Genomic DNA, 17,754 nt, shown 5'->3' with positions numbered 1-17,754 from the left:
CTCAGAATATAGACACTAAAACATGATTTTTTTTTGTTTCAAAAATGATATTATTGTGTAAAACATACATAAATAAAAAAAAAGTATACATATTAGGTATCTCCGCGTCCGTATCGACCGGCTCTATGAAAATATATCACATGACCTAACCCCTCAGGTGAACACCGTAGAAAAAAAAAAAAAAACGGTGTAAAAAAAGCCATTTTTTGTCACCTTACATCACAAAAAGTGTAATAGCAAGCGGTCAAAAAGTCACACGCACCCCAAAATAGTGCAAATAAAACCAGCATCTCATCCCGCAAAAATCATACCCTACCCAAGGTAATCGCCCAAAAACAAAAAAAAATATGGCTCTCAGACTATGGAAACATGATTTTTTTTGTTTCAAAAAAGAAATCATTGTGTAAAACTCCCATAAATAAATAAAAAGTATACATATTAAGTATTGCCGCGTCCGTGACAACCTGATCTATAAAAATACCACATGATCTAACCTGTCAGATGAATGTTGTAAATAACAAAAAATAAAAACGATGCCAAAACAGCTATTTCTTGTTACATTGCCTCACAAAAAGTGTAATATAGAGCAACCAAAAATCATATGTACCCTAAACTAGTACCAACAAAACTTCCACCGTATCCTGTAGTTTCTAAAATGGGGTCACTTTTTTTTTTAGAGTTTCTACTCTAGGGGTGCATCAGGGGAGCTGCAAATTGGACATGGTGTAAAAAAAAAAAAAAAACAGTCCAGCAAAATCTGCCTTCCAAAAACCGTATGGGGTGTTTCTGTAAACTACAGAATCAGGGCCATAAATATTGAGTTTTGTTTGGCTGTTAAGTTAACCCTTGCTTTGTTACAGGAAAAAATAGAGTAAAATGGAAATTTTTTATCACTGAACAATAGAACGTTTGTGTATATGTATATTTTAAAATGTTGAACTTTATTAGTATACCTTAAAAAATTGGAACGAGAGTGAATTCCTATGTAAACTAATGTTCACAATAGGGGTTATCCCTTGTGTAGCTATATATGCAAAAATTGGCACTAATTCTGGCCAGTGAATACTCCCACCCCTATCAATTTATATGGGGTACATAGAAGGAATATCTGTGCAAGAAATAAGCTTGCAAGGTAATAAACCCCTTATCAATTGTGGAGCATCCATCAATTTAGTGATGTGATGCTTCCACAAATAAAGAAAAGGAAACCGAGCACAGAGGGGACACCACTATTTGCAGGTAGAGGAGTGGGCAAAATGGAAAATTTGCCAAAAAATTTTAATTCTGAAATTTCATCTCCATTTGCCAATAACTCTTGTGGAATACCTAAAGGGTTAACGACGTTTGTAAAATCAGTTTTGAATACCATGACGGGTGTAGTTTCTTAGACGGGGTCACTGTTATGGAGTTTCTACTCTAGGGGTGCATCAGGGGGGCTTCAAATGGGACATGGTGTCAAAAAAAACAGTCCAGCAAAATCTGCCTTCCAAAAACCGTATAGCATTTCTTCCTTTCTGCGCACTGCTGTGTGCCCGTACAGTAGTTTACGACCAAATATGGGGTGTTATTGTAAACTACAGAATAAATTGAGTTTTGTTTGGCTGTTAACCCTTGCTTTGTGAAAGTAAAAAAAATATAAAAATGGAAAATCTGCCAAAAAAGTGAAATTTTATCTCTATTTTCCATTAATTCTTGTGGAACACCTAAAGGGTTAACAAAGTTTGTAAAATCAATTTTGAATTCCTTGAGGGGTGTAGTTTGTAAAATGGAGTAATTTTTGGGTGGTTTCTATTATGTACAAAGTGACTTCAGACCTGAACTGGTCCTGAAAAAGTGGGTTTTAGAAATTTTCTGAAAAATTTCACGATTTGCTTCTAAACTTCTAAGCCTTGTAACGTCCCCAAAAACTAAAATGGCTTTTACAAAATAATCCAAACATGAAGTAAACACATGGGGAATGTAAAGTAATAACTATTTTTGGAGGTATTACTATGTATTGTAGAAGTAGAGAAATTGAAACTTGGAAATTTGCAATTTTTAGCAAATTTTTGGTTAATTATATTAAATTATAAATAAAAATATATTTTTTTTTTACTTCATTTTGCCAGTGTCATGAAGTACAACATGTGACGAAAAAACAATCTCAGAATGGCCTGGATAAGTCAAAGTGTTTTAAAGTTATCACCACTTAAAGTGACACTGGTCAGATTTGCAAAAAATGGCCTGGTCCTAAGGTGAAATAAGGCTGTGTCCTAAAGGGGTTAAAGGCTATGTACAGCTTTGGTGCAATTTTTTAAAATTATTGTATTGTTCTTATTTTGAGCTAAAAATCTTTTTTTTAATAGTTTTTTTTAATAAAAAAAAATATGGGAAGAAAGGGATGCAAATGAGCTCTTAACAAGCTCTGTCTCTAATGCCAGCAGACATGAGGCAGCTATCCTACAAGTCAGTGTTCAACCCTTTAACTAAGCCTTGAGACATGACTCGGATATTAAATAAGTCAGCACCTCATCTGCAGACAGCTATTTCAGGGTGATTGCCCCTCATCAGTGCAGAGCAATGAGGTCTGGATTAACTGGGTGAGAGGCCTAAGTCAGGATTGGGGGGTACTATCTCTCCTTGGGGAGAGATACCACTGGGACCCCTACCAATCACGTGTGGCCACTCCAATAATTTCTGTGGGAATTCCAGAGATAAGCAAGTACAGCGCTTCCATCTACGGAATTCTCATAGACATTAATGGAAAGGCCGCAAACATCGCTCCGTTCATTTCAGGGGGGCTGCAGGAGTTACAGGGCCCTAGTTCTGATGAATGGTGGGGGTCCCAGCAGTTGGACTCACTGATCTTATATCCACATGATCTGTGCCAGCTAAACCCTGTAAAGGCATCACCTCCCATACACTTGATTTCTAGAGAAGTCTTACTGACTACCCATTCCTGCACCTCGATGTATCTGTAGGTCCAGGAGAAGCCTTAGTTTCTACACCTGGATGCACAGCAGTTGTGCCCACACCATCAGGAGCGGGAGGCTGGCAGTAATATACAGCTGGGCTCCTGCTACAACAGCCAATACCAGAGCCCATTCTCAGCCCTTTAACCCCTGAGGGGATTCGCTCTGGTAGGCAGGTTAGCGGACGCAGTATAGAGGCAACCACAAAGTCTTTAACTTAAACAGTTCAGTGTTTATTCACACAGCAGGCAAAACAAAATGACAGTTCGCAGTCTTGGTGTTCGTTCACACCATGGAAAGTCCACAGAACAAAACATTCACATTGTCAGCAGTTTTTCATCAGTGGTCCCCAGCAGGCTTTAGGGGCCTGTTTTCCAGCATGCGGCTCTCAGCACTTTAGCACGGCACACATCTTCAGATCCCAAAACACACAGACTCCACAGCTTCACTGTGAGATGAAGGATAATCCACCACACCTGACAGTGCTGACTGCTTTTTATAAGCCTCCCAAAACCTGGAACGTGGGGAGTAGGCACCCACCCAGCACTTTGGATACTCCCAGTAAGAGCAGTCCCGGATCAGTTTTACAGCGATACTAACCCGCTGAAATGTCCGACAGCAATAATGACATTCCAAGGAAAAAAAGGCTCCTACCTCACATACCGTCCATCAATGACGACCCCTTGTTACTTCCTACACCCCTTATATCCTGTGGTCAATAGGGGTGCTAATAGTTAGGCCTAAGAGGCTGCCTGTCAGTAGTATTCTGACTAACAGACATAATGCCGTGTATTTTCTAAGCGATTAAATGATCAAAGATACCAGTGCTCTTATGGGACTGATAAAGAAAGTAAAAATATAGTTTACATTTTTTTTTTTTTTTATATATTTCCGAAACGAAAGGGAAAATGAAATATCTAAATACCTCAGCAAGTATTGGGTGAGGGTGCCTATCTTTTAGGCTATGTCTGTAACAGGGCCACCATCTTGACAGCCACCATATTGGATCAAGTTTAAAACATCAAAGTGCAAAGTTCTGTGTTCAGCACCAGGGACAACACACTAAACACATCAATTAAGCTGTGCATCACAGGGAACGTTCCCAGTTGTTGCTGAATCTTTCTGTGCTGATAACATTTGACTATACAGTAGCAAGAAAAAGTATGTGAACCCTTGGAATGATATGTATTTCTGCATAAATTCGTCATAAAATGTGATCTCATCCTCATCTAAGTCACAACAATAGACAATCACAGTCTGCTTAACCTAATAACACACAAAGAATTAAATGTTACCATGTTTTATTGAACACACCATGTAAACATTCACAGTGCAGGTGGAAAAAGTATGTGAACCCTTGGATTTAATAACTGGTTGAACCTCCTTTGGCAGCAATAACTTCAACCAAACGGTTCCTGTAGTTGCAGATCAGACGTGCACAACGGTCAGCAGTAATTCTTGACCATTCCTCTTTACAGAACTGTTTCAGTTGAGCAATATTCTTGGGATGTCTGGTGTGAATCACTTTCTTGAGGTCTTGCCACAGCATCTCAATCGGGTTGAGGTCAGGACTCTGACTGGGCCACTCCAGAAGGCGTATTTTCTTCTGTTTAAGCCATTCTGTTGTTGATTTACTTCTATGCTTTGGGTCGTTGTCCTGTTGCAACACCCATCTTCTGTTGAGATTCAACTGGTGGACAGATGGCCTTAAGTTCTCCTGCAAAATGTCTTGATAAACTTGGGAATAAATTTTTCCTTCGATGATAGCAATCCTTCCAGGCCATGACACAGCAAAGCAGCCCCAAACCATGATGCCACCACCACCATACTTCACAGTTGGGATGAGGTTTTGATGTTGGTGTGCTGTGCCTCTTTTTCTCCACACATAGTGTTGTGTGTTTCTTCCAAACAACTCAACTTTGGTTTCATCTGTCCACAGAATATTTTGCCAGTACTGCTGTGGAACATCCAGGTGCTCTTCTGCAAACAGTAAACGTTCAACAATGTTTTTTTTTGGACAGCAGTGGCTTCCTCTGTGGTATCCTCCCATGAAATCCATTCTTGTTTAGTGTTTTACGTATCGTAGATTCGCTAACAGGGATGTTAGCATATGCCAGAGACTTTTGTAAGTCTTTAGCTGACACTCTAGGATTCTTCTTCACCTCATTGAGCAGTCTGCACTGTGCTCTTGTCCAAACTGTAAACGTGCAGCAATGTTTTTTTGGACAGCAGTGGCTTCCTCTGTGGTATCCTCCCATTAAATCCATTCTTGTTTAGTGTTTTACGTATCATAGATTCGCTAACAGGGATGTTAGCATATGCCAGAGACTTTTGTAAGTCTTTAGCTAAAATTATAGGATTCTTCTTCACCTCATTGAGCAGTCTGCGCTGTGCTCTTGCAGTCATCTTTACAGGACGGACACTCCTAGGGAGAGTAGCAGCAGTGCTGAACTTTCTCCATTTATAGACAATTTGTCTTACCGTGGACTGATGAACAGCAAGGCTTTTGGAGATACTTTTATAATCCTTTCCAGCTTTATGCAAGTCAACAATTCTTAATCGTAGGTCTTCTGAGAGCTCTTTTGTGCAAGGCATCATTCACATTAGGCAATGCTTCTTGTGAAAAGCAAACCCAGAACTGGTGTGTTTTTTATAGGGCAGGGCAGCTGTAACCAACACCTCCAATCTCATCTCATTGACTGGACTCCAGTTGGCTGAAACCTCACTCCAATTAACTCTTGGAGAGGTCATTAGTCTAGGGGTTCACATACTTTTTCCACCTGCACTGTGAATGTTTACATGGTGTGTTCAATAAAAACATGGTAACATTTAATTCTTTGTGTGTTATTAGTTAAGCAGACTGTGATTGTCTATTATTGTGACTTAGATGAAGATCAGATCACATTTTATGACCAATTTGTGCAGAAATCCATATTATTCCAAAGGGTTCACATACTTTTTCTTGCAACTGTATATATATATATATATATATATATATAAAATAAAAGAATTCCGCAGCACATATATATACACAGGCTTGGTATCGCTGCTTCCCATCCCATAAAGCTATCCTGTCACTTTACTAGCTTGGTGAATGCTGTAAAAATAATGGAATAAAAAGGTGATAAAAAATGTACCCCAAATAGTACAACCCTTCTATAGCCCTGTCGACTGAAAAGTTATGAAAACATAAAAAATAAAAAAATCTTTGTGTAAAAGTGATTTTTGGTAGCAATGTGGAAACAAAAGTTTATTAAGTTGTTATCTCTATAATCATATTTATCTGCAGAATAAGGCCTCATACACGAGACTGTATCCATAGTGCGGCCCGCAAACCGCAGACCCACTGAATACGGATAGCGTTCATGTGCACGCCTGAATATTCTCACTCCCATTAATAGAAATTGCTAATCTGGCCCTCAAAACAGACATAGGACATACGTTCCCTGTCTGATTATTATTTTTTTGTGGACCCCATAAAAATTAATGGGTAGGGTGTCCCACCCGCAACCGCAAAAAAATCTGTATCTGACACGGATCCCAAATATGACTGTGTGCATGAGGCCTAAACTAAGCAGGACAATTATATCAAATTGTGAACAGCAATAAAAATCCAGAATTGCAGGGTTTTTTTCATCTCTATTCCGGGGAAGAAAAAAAAAACTGAATAAAAAGGGAATAACCGCTTCAGGACCAGGCCATTTTGAATTTTTTCATTTTTGTATTTTACTTCCTTCCTTACCAGAGCCATAACCTTTAAATTTTTCCATTCACATAGCCGTATGAGGGCTCATTTTTTGCGGGATGGTCTATAATTTTTTACAACTTTTTGATCGCGTTTTATTCAATTGTTTGTGGGAGGTGAAGAGACCTAAAAATGGCAAATTGGCCATTTTGACTTGATTTCCATTTAGCCATTTGCTGTATGGGATAAATAATTTTATATTTTAATAGTAGGGGCATTTTCATACGCAGCAATGCCCATGATTTTTTTAAATTGTTTATATATTTTTATTTTAACTTTTGGCAAAAGGGGTGAATTTGATTGTTATTTTTTTTTTTATATTTTTGAACCGGTAGATTAGCGGCAGATCTTAAAGAGGACCTTTTGCAGATCCGCACATTGTCCACATTAAAGAGGACCTTTCACCTGGATATACTCAATCTAAATATTATCCTACCTTATAGTGCGGCCCCCACTGATGTCTTGGCAATGTTTTCTTTTCGAAAGAACTCCCCGTTTGTGCGCTGTGGTCCCCGTATCTTTTGGCGCCTCATATGCTAATGAGGTGATACTAGGTGTGGACTTGTATTTCTCCTGGATGCGGTTATCTTCTCTCTGGCTGCGAGCGCATCTAATCAGAGAGAGTCCCGCTGTTAGCCAGGGAGAAGGAGCTCAAGTTCTCGCGAAAATCGCAGCTCCTTTTCCAGCGAGAACTTGAGCTTCTTCTCCCTGGCTAACAGCGGAGCGCACTGATTGTATGCGCTCTCAGCTAGTGAGAAGAAAACCGCGCCCAGGAGAAATGCAAGTCCACGCCTAGTATAACCGAGTTGCCTCATTAGCATATGAGGCGCCAAAAGATACAGGGACCACAGCGGATGAACGGTTCTTTAGGAAAAAAAAAGTGCTAAGACATCAGTGGGGGCCGCACTATAAGGTAGGATAATATTTAGATTGAGTATATCCAGGTGATAAGTCCTCTTTAATGTGGACAATGTGCGGATCTGCAGTGAAATTCACAACAATCTTTTCTGCAGAATTTCGGGCCCCTGTGTAACTCTGTGGGGGGTTCTGCAGCATTTCCACCCAGTATCCACAAACACAATTGGCGCTGTGGACTTTCTTTCAGCAATCTACAGAATTTTGCTGGTTTGTAAATTGCTGCTGATTTTCTACAAATGAGTGTCCGCTACATGTGGATTTGTACAAGAGGAATTTCTATTCTGAAAAACCCAGGCATTGCTATAACAGTAATACCTCACATTATACAATTATCCACTCGATGGACGCCATAAAAAGGAAACCCAGAAATCAGTGATGGGATCTTTGCCGCACCTAGCGGTATACCTTCAATGGAGGCAGGTCATGTGACTGCTATGGAGTTCGGGGGAGGTGGAGCGGGGCAGCGCTAAACCATTTCTTCTTTTCCTGACACTTTACTTTAATGTAGACGCCACTAGGGGGAGCTTTATGCAATGATTGCCATATTCACGTGGCACCAGTCAAAAGTGGGTGAGATGGAAAGCAACCTTTTTTTTATTACTTTAAATTATTTTACATTAAAACTTTTCCATTTGGTTAAAAAAAATTGAATTTTCCATAAATCTAGGGCTTTGTGCTTTGAGTTGCCTGCGAGAGATTGTTTAATGCACACTGGTAAGCTGTCCCCACCCCCAAAAAGGTAATAGTGTATATTTGATATTCTATGTACCCTAAAATGTCATTAAAAAAATCATCTTGTCCTGCAAAAAAAAAAAAAAAAAAAAAGACCTCATATATTGACTTGGCTGTGGGTCATTCACTGTTACTTTTCTTATATTCATGTATTTCTGTCTTTATGTCTTTTCTCAGCTCCAGTGAGACTTTCTGGTGGAGACACTGAATGTGAAGGGTTAATAGAAGTGTTACATCAAGGAGAATGGAAAGGAGTGTTTTATATAGATAACAACAACAAAGACATTACCGCTGTGGTTTGTAGAGAGCTGCGATGTGTCACCCCAAATGTACAACATTATGTGACCCGAGGAAATATATTTGTGAATGATGACAAGAGGATGGTGGTTCTATTATGTACAGGAGGAGAAACATCTGTGTCACAATGTAGAGAATATCCAGATGATGTATATAATCCTGTATATATGATGGGAGTGAGATGTTCAGGTAAGAGGAATGTCTTCTCTTCTTCCTCACCACACATCACACACTGGACTGGACCCTCCATTATACCTGACACCACGTACAATACCTGCACCTCCAGCTACTGACAGGATGACACCACAATGATGTATATAATCCTGTATATATGATAGGAGTGAGATGTTCAGGTAAGAGGAATGTCTTCTCTTCTTCCTCACCACACATCACACACTGGACTGGACCCAGCATTATACCTGACACCACATACAATACCTGCACCTCCAGATACTGTCAGGATGACACCACAATGATGTATATAATACTGTATATATGATAGGAGTGAGATGTTCAGGTAAGAGGAATGTCTTCTCTTCTTCCTCACTACACATCACACACTGGACTGGACCCTCCATTATACCTGACACCACGAACAATACCTGCACCTCCAGATACTGACAGGATGACACCACAATGATGTATATAATCCTGTATATATGATAGGAGTGAGATGTTCAGGTAAGAGGAATGTCTTCTCTTCTTCCTCACCACACATCACACACTGGACTGGACCCAGCATTATACCTGACACCACGTACAATACCTGCACCTCCAGCTACTGACAGGATGACACCACAATGATGTATATAATCCTGTATATATGATAGGAGTGAGATGTTCAGGTAAGAGGAACGTCTTCTCTTCTTCCTCACCACACATCACACACTGGACCGGACCCAGCATTATACCTGACACCACGTACAATACCTGCACCTCCAGCTACTGAAAGGATGACACCACAATGATGTATATAATCCTGTATATATGATGGGAGTGAGATGTTCAGGTAAGAGGAATGTCTTCTCTTCTTCCTCACCACACATCACACACTGGACCGGACCCAGCATTATACCTGACACCACGTACAATACCTGCACCTCCAGATACTGTCAGGATGACACCACAATGATGTATATAATCCTGTATATATGATAGGAGTGAGATGTTCAGGTAAGAGGAATGTCTTCTCTTCTTCCTCTCCACACATCACACACTGGACTGGACCCAGCATTATACCTGACACCATGTACAATACCTGCACCTCCAGCTACTGACAGGATGACACCACAATGGTGTATATAATCCTGTATATATGATGGGAGTGAGATGTTCAGGTAAGAGGAATGTCTTCTCTTCTTCCTCTCCACACATCACACACTGGACTGGACCCAGCATTATACCTGACACCATGTACAATACCTGCACCTCCAGCTACTGACAGGATGACACCACAATGATGTATATAATCCTGTATATATGATGGGAGTGAGATGTTCAGGTAAGAGGAACGTCTTCTCTTCTTCCTCTCCACACATCACACACTGGACTGGACCCTCCATTATACCCGACACCACGTACAATACCTGCACCTCCAGCTACTGACAGGATGACACCACAATGATGTATATAATCCTGTATATATGATAGGAGTGAGATGTTCAGGTAAGAGGAATGTCTTCTCTTCTTCCTCTCCACACATCACACACTGGACTGGACCCTCCATTATACCTGACACCATGTACAATACCTGCACCTCCAGCTACTGACAGGATGACACCACAATGATGTATATAATCCTGTATATATGATAGGAGTGAGATGTTCAGGTAAGAGGAATGTCTTCTCTTCTTCCTCACCACACATCACACACTGGACTGGACCCAGCATTATACCTGACACCAGGTACAATACCTGCACCTCCAGCTACTGACAGGATGACACCACAATGGTGTATATAATCCTGTATATATGATGGGAGTGAGATGTTCAGGTAAGAGGAATGTCTTCTCTTCTTCCTCTCCACACATCACACACTGGACTGGACCCAGCATTATACCTGACACCATGTACAATACCTGCACCTCCAGCTACTGACAGGATGACACCACAATGATGTATATAATCCTGTATATATGATAGGAGTGAGATGTTCAGGTAAGAGGAACGTCTTCTCTTCTTCCTCACCACACATCACACACTGGACTGGACCCTCCATTATACCCGACACCACGTACAATACCTGCACCTCCAGCTACTGACAGGATGACACCACAATGATGTATATAATCCTGTATATATGATAGGAGTGAGATGTTCAGGTAAGAGGAATGTCTTCTCTTCTTCCTCTCCACACATCACACACTGGACTGGACCCTCCATTATACCTGACACCATGTACAATACCTGCACCTCCAGCTACTGACAGGATGACACCACAATGATGTATATAATCCTGTATATATGATAGGAGTGAGATGTTCAGGTAAGAGGAATGTCTTCTCTTCTTCCTCACCACACATCACACACTGGACTGGTCTTTCATGACATTTATTTCTGTCTTTCTTGCTGAATAAAAGAGTGACAACAATAGAAAGCATGTGAAACCGGGTCCAAAGATGAATGTATTATTCTCACCATATGTTTAAATCCTGATTTCAGGTATACAGATATATGCCACTCTATGAAAAGTCCACGAGAGGGTGAAAACACAGTGTGAAGGTTCCTAAAGGTCTTACGTAAAACAGACCCTGAGACACACAACTTCTCCTTAAAGGGGTTATCAAATCCCTATAATGACCCCCAGAATGCCCGGGCCCCTCCTCTAGAACATACTTACCTACTCCCTGCATTGTCGTCGCTGCATCTCCCTTTAGCGTGGAGCAAAATATTTGACGATGAGGGGAGCAGCCAATAGCAGGCCGCGCCATTGACCAGCCTCCCTAGCATCACCCGCGGTATAGGGAGGCTGGTCACCGTCGGATTGGTGAAGCTTAATTTGTACAGGCAGCAGACGTTCCTATAGGATGAAAGTGCCTGAACTGTTAGGCTGGGTTCACACGGGTGAGATTTTCGCGCGGGTGCAATGTGTGAGGTGAACGCATTGCACCCGCACTGATTCCAGACCCAGTCACTTCTATGAGGCTGTCACTTGTGCGTTGTGTGAAAATCGCAGCAAGCTCTATATTGTGTGTTTATCATGCAACGCAGGCCCCATAGAAGTGAATAGGGCTGCGTGAAAAATCGCTAGCATCCGCAAGCAAGTGCTGATGCGATGCGATTTTCACGCATGGTTGCTAAGATGACAGTCTATTCACTGTATTATTTTCCCTTATAACATGGTTATAAGAGAAAATATTAGCATTCTTTAATACAGAATGCTTAGTAGGTGGTCAATTGAAGGTTAAAAAAAATAAAAAACAATTACCGATGTAACATGGTTAGCTCTCCTTTTTTCTGAGATTTCTGAGTTTGGTTATCTAATCTAAGCAAACACCTTCAATTGCTTTTCAATCGCTTTTGTCTCAAGATAATGAAATAAATTAAGAAATTTAAGTTAACAGCGGGAGTGCTAACCCTGGTACATCTGTAACTCACCTCCTCCTTTTGATTGCGTAGTTGCCGATCTCTTCTTACTTCTTTAATCTTGAGCTGCCGGCTAAAGGACCTGTGGTGACGTCACATCACATGGTCCACAACCGTGGTGATGGGCCATGTGATTGGACCATGTGATGAGCTCTGTGATGTCACTACAGGTCCTTTGACAGGTCCTGAAGAAAGAACAGGAGACCGGCAGCTAATCAATCAATTGGAGGAGGCGAGTTAATATTTTTTTTTTTTAACCCTCAATTGACCTTGTACTAAGCATTCTGTATTAAAGAATGCTATTATTTTCCCTTATAACCATGTTATAAGGGAAAAAAATTACATCAACCCACAACACCGAACCCAAACCTGAACCAGTGAAGAAGTTCGGGTCTGGGTACCACATTCAGTTTTTTATCAAACCGCATTGCACCCGCGCGATAAAACTGCAATTGGGTACCTACTCGTGCGGGTTTGCCGCAATGCACCCAGGACGCATCCTGAGCCAAAACGTGACGGCCGTGTGAACCCAGCCTTACACACACAGTGATATCTCCACAACTGCTAATAATTCCACAGGACCCTGTCACACAGGTATAATGAAGAAGACAGTCCAGCCTCCCTGCCTGTACACTTCTATCCTCTTAGATTACTCAGCATAGGATACTTAGGAGGATATGGCGCTGTTTTAACTGCTCCTGTGATGTGCTGAGGCGTCATGGGGTAGATAATATAACTCAGAAGAAGAAAATGCAGTTAGGAATAAAACAATCTGATCTCGATCCCCGCCCTCTCATCCCCCTCCGCCCCTATTCCTAGTTGTATTATATCCTACGTTAATAGTTATGTACATGATACCTATGTATAATGTATTAGATTATAACTCTGCTGTCAGCTCGGCGCAACTATCCAGCTAAAGCTTGGTTGTTATTTCACCAAAGCTGGTGTGTCGGGCACCGGTCTGCTCATCACCCTTTTATGGCTTGCGCTTTATAGTTGCGTCTTCACATTATTTAAGGGAGTTGCAACCAAGCGATCCATGAGCTTGTCCAACCTATACCCATGATGGTGTGGTTGCACTGCCCAGGTGTTATGCTTTGCCATGTACACTATTTGGTCTTTATATACATTGATGCTGTAACATTGTGATGACTTGTTGATTATGTATCTTGTATCACAAATGTTTATATGTTTTCTTTATATTCCGTATTTATAACGGATATAATTTAAAATCAATAAAAAGAAAATTGAAAAGAAAAGGAATAAAACATTCTGGATGGTGTCTGGTCAGGAGCAGGTGGAAGGCTGCAGGGAAGTGACTAAGATATACAGAAGAGAAGTCCATGGTGTGATAATCAGAGGACAGGAATATGTCAGTTATAAGAGTCCTGTGACAATGCAGGCGGCTGATTAGCTGTGTAACACTCTCATTTGTAAGGGGGTGAAAAATAATGAATACCCCAAGTATATCCCCGATATCAAAAACTGCCGGGCATCATTATGCTACAAACTCTTGTATTCAGGTCAATGTGTTAACCTATAGAGGACCCTCGCTGTATATGTACGGTGAGCTGATCGGACGGGTGCAGCACGGAACTGGCAGTCACTGACAGCCGGGCCCCTGCTAAAAAAACCAGCATTGGTGAAAAACACTTGTATGCCGCGGTCAAAGCTGACAGCAGCATGGCTACTATTGGCATGACTGTGATTGGCCAAGTGCACCATGTGACCCAGCCTCATTAAAAGCTGGAGTCATGTAGCGCTGCAAGTCACTCTTCTCTTCACTAGTGTAGGGATAGGTTGCTGCTGCTGTGGGGGGGTGATTAGGCAGGGAGAAATACAACGAAGTCCTGAAATTCTGCACATCTGCAGCTAAGAATCATCAAACTTTTGTGGGTGCAGAGCACACAGGTTTTGTGCCTGCCCTAAGCATTTTTTTCAGTGGTAATTGGCGGCCATTTTACCACAATTGCAGTGCACCAGCACAGCATTGCATGATCTGACGCTTGTATTCAGGCCATACCGCTCTGAGCCACTCTGTGTGTAACAGAACAAATTTTTAAGTAGCTGAACTAAAGCTATTTTGCTGGGAATCTTTCATTTTAACAAGCCCATATACACCGCTGTGACACTGTGTGTGACCAAACCAATTTATAAGTAGCTGAACTAAAGCTATTTTGCTGAGAATCTGCTATTTAAACAAGCCCATATACATCGCTGTGACACTATCTGTGTGTGACCGAACCTATTTAGAAGTAGCTGAACTAAATCTATTTTGCTGGGAATCTGTCATATTAACCAGCCGATATACACTGCTGTGACACTATCTGTTGGCGGCATTGAATTTGGGCAAGTTGACACATGTGCCGTGCATGGCAGATATGTGTAATCTGATCGTACAACACTTTATGCATAAGTACTCAGGCTTACAGGACGTCCTCAAGCAGGCCAGGAAGGTGTGTGGCCATTTCAGGAGTTCCTACACGGCCATGGCACACTTTTCAGACATTCAGCGCCGAAACAGCATGCCAGTGAGGCGCTTGATTTGCGACAGCCCGACAAGTTGGAATTCAACACTCCTAATGTTCAGCCGCCTGCTTCAACAAGAAAAAGCCGTCAACGAGTATTTGTATGACCGGGGTGCTAGGACAGCCTCTGCGGAGCTGGGAAGTTATACAAACAACAATAGCCTGTTGGCCATAGATCTGAGAATATCAAGCTCTTTCTCCCAGTCTCTGACATATAGAGGTTTTTTCGCCTCACCCTCAGCTCCTACCAAAGAGTAAATTGCTGAAATTTTCCTCTGTTTATGAAGTGGGGACAAAAGACTCTTTTCAAACTCTGTCAGTTGTCTCGCTGAGCTGAACTTCTCTCTCAAGCCTCCGCACACAGCACCTATGTATGCTCTTGTGAGAAAAAAGCTAGGGGAGTTTTTTATTTGTTCTGGTAGCTTGTTTAATATAGATGTTTCTATGTCTGGGGTTAACTTCCCAAGTCTGACTTGAGCTAATGATGACCATACTTCCTGGTGGATATTTCCGCTATTTCCTAAAAGTTCAGGAATGAGGTTTGCAGGTAATAAAGGGGACGGTTCAGGTGCTAAGCTTTTGCCTAGTTCCTTCCATGTCTCTCTTATCCCTATCAATAAGGGGTCAGTATCTTTATTCTTATTTTGACTAGTATCAGGAAACCAGAGAAGCCTTTGGAGTGTAGGGCCTACACTATACTGCATGAGCTCTAGTACATCTGGTTGTCTCTGGGGATCTACTGACTCCAACCATCTGTTTAGTTGTATGGCTTGGTAGTATCTCGAGACGTCTGGAAGTCCTAAGCCACCTCTTGTTCTATTCCTGACTAAGAGGTCATGTGCGAGCCTGTTTTTTTTCCCATTCTATAGGAATTTCAGGAAGATTCTCCTAAACTCCAGGAAGAATGTTTTTGGTAGGTGTATCGGTTGCATGACATATAGAATCTTGGGGAAGACATAAGCTTTGATCACGTTTTTCTGCCCATCCAAGATCGCTCTGTTGAGCTCTGTAGTGTGGAAGTTGAGATACTCCTTCACTCCCGTGGAGTGCGACACAAGTTCCTGTGCTGCAGTTTCTAACGACTCCACTCTGTGCCCCATTTGAGTAATCTTCGATTTTATATCTGAGAGTTCCACTAGTACTGGCCTTATGGCCTTTTCTAGCGCTTGCCCCAGTACCTTAGTGAGAAAAGATTTTGATATCGGTGAGGGATCTCGAGTCTCTACTGCGTCCCCTTGTGAGCTGGCTGCATCGGAGTCTTCTCCTTCTTCAGCGCATGCTGCCGCCGCCTCCATCTTAGGGCCCGCGCCTGGTGAGATGAGGGCTTTCTTCTTGAGAAAACGCTGCATAGCTTACTAGCTCTTTTGGGTTCTCGTGTGTCAGGGGTATCAGCACCCCTAACTCTCCCATACTTGACCATTTTGAAGTGGATCACCGCTGTATAAGTGGTTTCATTTGCTTGAGTGCGGAGGAGCCCGAGGTCTCACACAGCCATCTGCAGTCACGGCTAGGCTCCGCCGGAGCTGGAAATTCTTTTGCCACGTTACTGGATGCTCATACGCAATGTCTGTAGGCTCATGCGTCCTTTTGAGGAGATGACAAACCTAGTCAGTCGCACCGAAGGCACCATCAGCGACATCATCCCATTTGTTTTCTTCCTGGAGCGTGCCCTGCGAAGAGTGCTGGATCAGGCCATAGATGAGCGTGAAGAGGAAGAGTTGTGGTCACTATCACCACCAGAAACAGCCTTATCAGCATCGCTTGCTGGACCTGCGGCAACGCTGGAAGAGGAGTGTGAGGAAGAGGAGTCAGAGGAAGAATTTGACTTTGAGGAGGAGGAGGAAGACCAACCACAACAGGCATCCCATGGTGCTCGTTGTCACCTATCTGGTACCCGTGGTGTTGTACGTGGCTGGGGGGAAGAACATACCTTCAGTGAGATCACTGAGGACGAGGACACTATCTGTGTGTGACCGAACCCATTTAGATGTAGCTGAAATAAATCTATATTGCTGGGAATCTGTCATATTAACCAGCCCATATATACTGTTACCGTATTTTTTATTTCTTGCTTGGCGGAACGCTAACCATGAGGAAAAATTCTAATAAGGGACGCGGTCATGGTCGTTGTGGTGATGTTAGTGGAGCTACTGCTGCAGGGAGACGACGTGGCCGTTCGGGCCCAACTACGCGTCCTAGTGAACCAACTACTTTGGGTCCCAGTAGGGGCCAGAATCTCCAGAGATATTTGGCCAGGCCTAATGCCGTGCTAAGGATGGTAAGGCCTGAGTAAGTACAGGCGATAGTTGATTGAGTGGTCAACAGTGGATCCAGCAGGTTCACATTATCTCCCACCCAGTCTTCTGCAGAAAGCTCACAGGTGGCGCCTGTAACCCGTGCCCATCAGTCTGTCACATCACCGCCGTGCATATCAGGGAACTTGTCTGAGCCACAAGTCATGCAGCAGTCTCTTATGCTGTTTGGAGACTCTGCTGGTAGGGTTTCACAAGGGCATCCACCTAGCCCTTCCCCAGGGGTGGAAGACATAGAATTCACTGACGCACAACCAATTATGTTTCCTGATGAGGACATGGGAATACCACCTCAGCACGTCTCTGATGACGAAACACAGGTGCCAACTGTGTCGTCTTTCTGCAGTGTGCAGACTGAAAAGGAGGTCAGGGAGGAAGACTGGGTGGAAGACGATGCAGGGGACGATGAGGTCCTAGACCCCACATAGAATGAAGGTCGTGCCACTGACTTTCAGAGTTCGGAGGAAGAGGCAGTGGTGAGACCAAGCCAACAGCGCAGCAAAAGAGGGAAAAAGGTGCAAAAGCAGAGCAGCTGTGGCAAAGACAGTTCGCCTGCTACTGGCCACTGCCATCAGGGACTAAGCACACCAAAGGCAGCTTCAAGGAGTTCCCTCGCATGGCACTTCTTCACACAATGTGCTTACGACAAGACCCAAGTGGTTTGCACGCTGTGACATCAGAGCTTG

At 42.5% G+C, this 17,754-nt stretch overlaps 1 protein-coding gene across 1 annotated transcript in view; it reads left to right on the top strand.

The window, feature by feature from the left end:
• LOC122921344 (antigen WC1.1-like) overlaps positions 1 to 17,754 on the top strand; it is a 108,500-nt gene that overhangs the window by 26,306 nt on the left and 64,440 nt on the right. The window contains exon 4 of the mRNA XM_044271321.1: positions 8,524 to 8,832. Coding sequence (XP_044127256.1) covers positions 8,524 to 8,832 — 309 coding nt within the window. The remainder of the gene's footprint in view (positions 1 to 8,523; positions 8,833 to 17,754) is intronic.

This window comes from Bufo gargarizans, chromosome 11, assembly GCF_014858855.1.
Source record: "Bufo gargarizans isolate SCDJY-AF-19 chromosome 11, ASM1485885v1, whole genome shotgun sequence".
NCBI lineage: Eukaryota > Metazoa > Chordata > Amphibia > Anura > Bufonidae > Bufo > Bufo gargarizans.
Note: the sequence above shows the minus strand (reverse complement) of the source record. Positions and strands in the feature narration are given on the sequence as shown.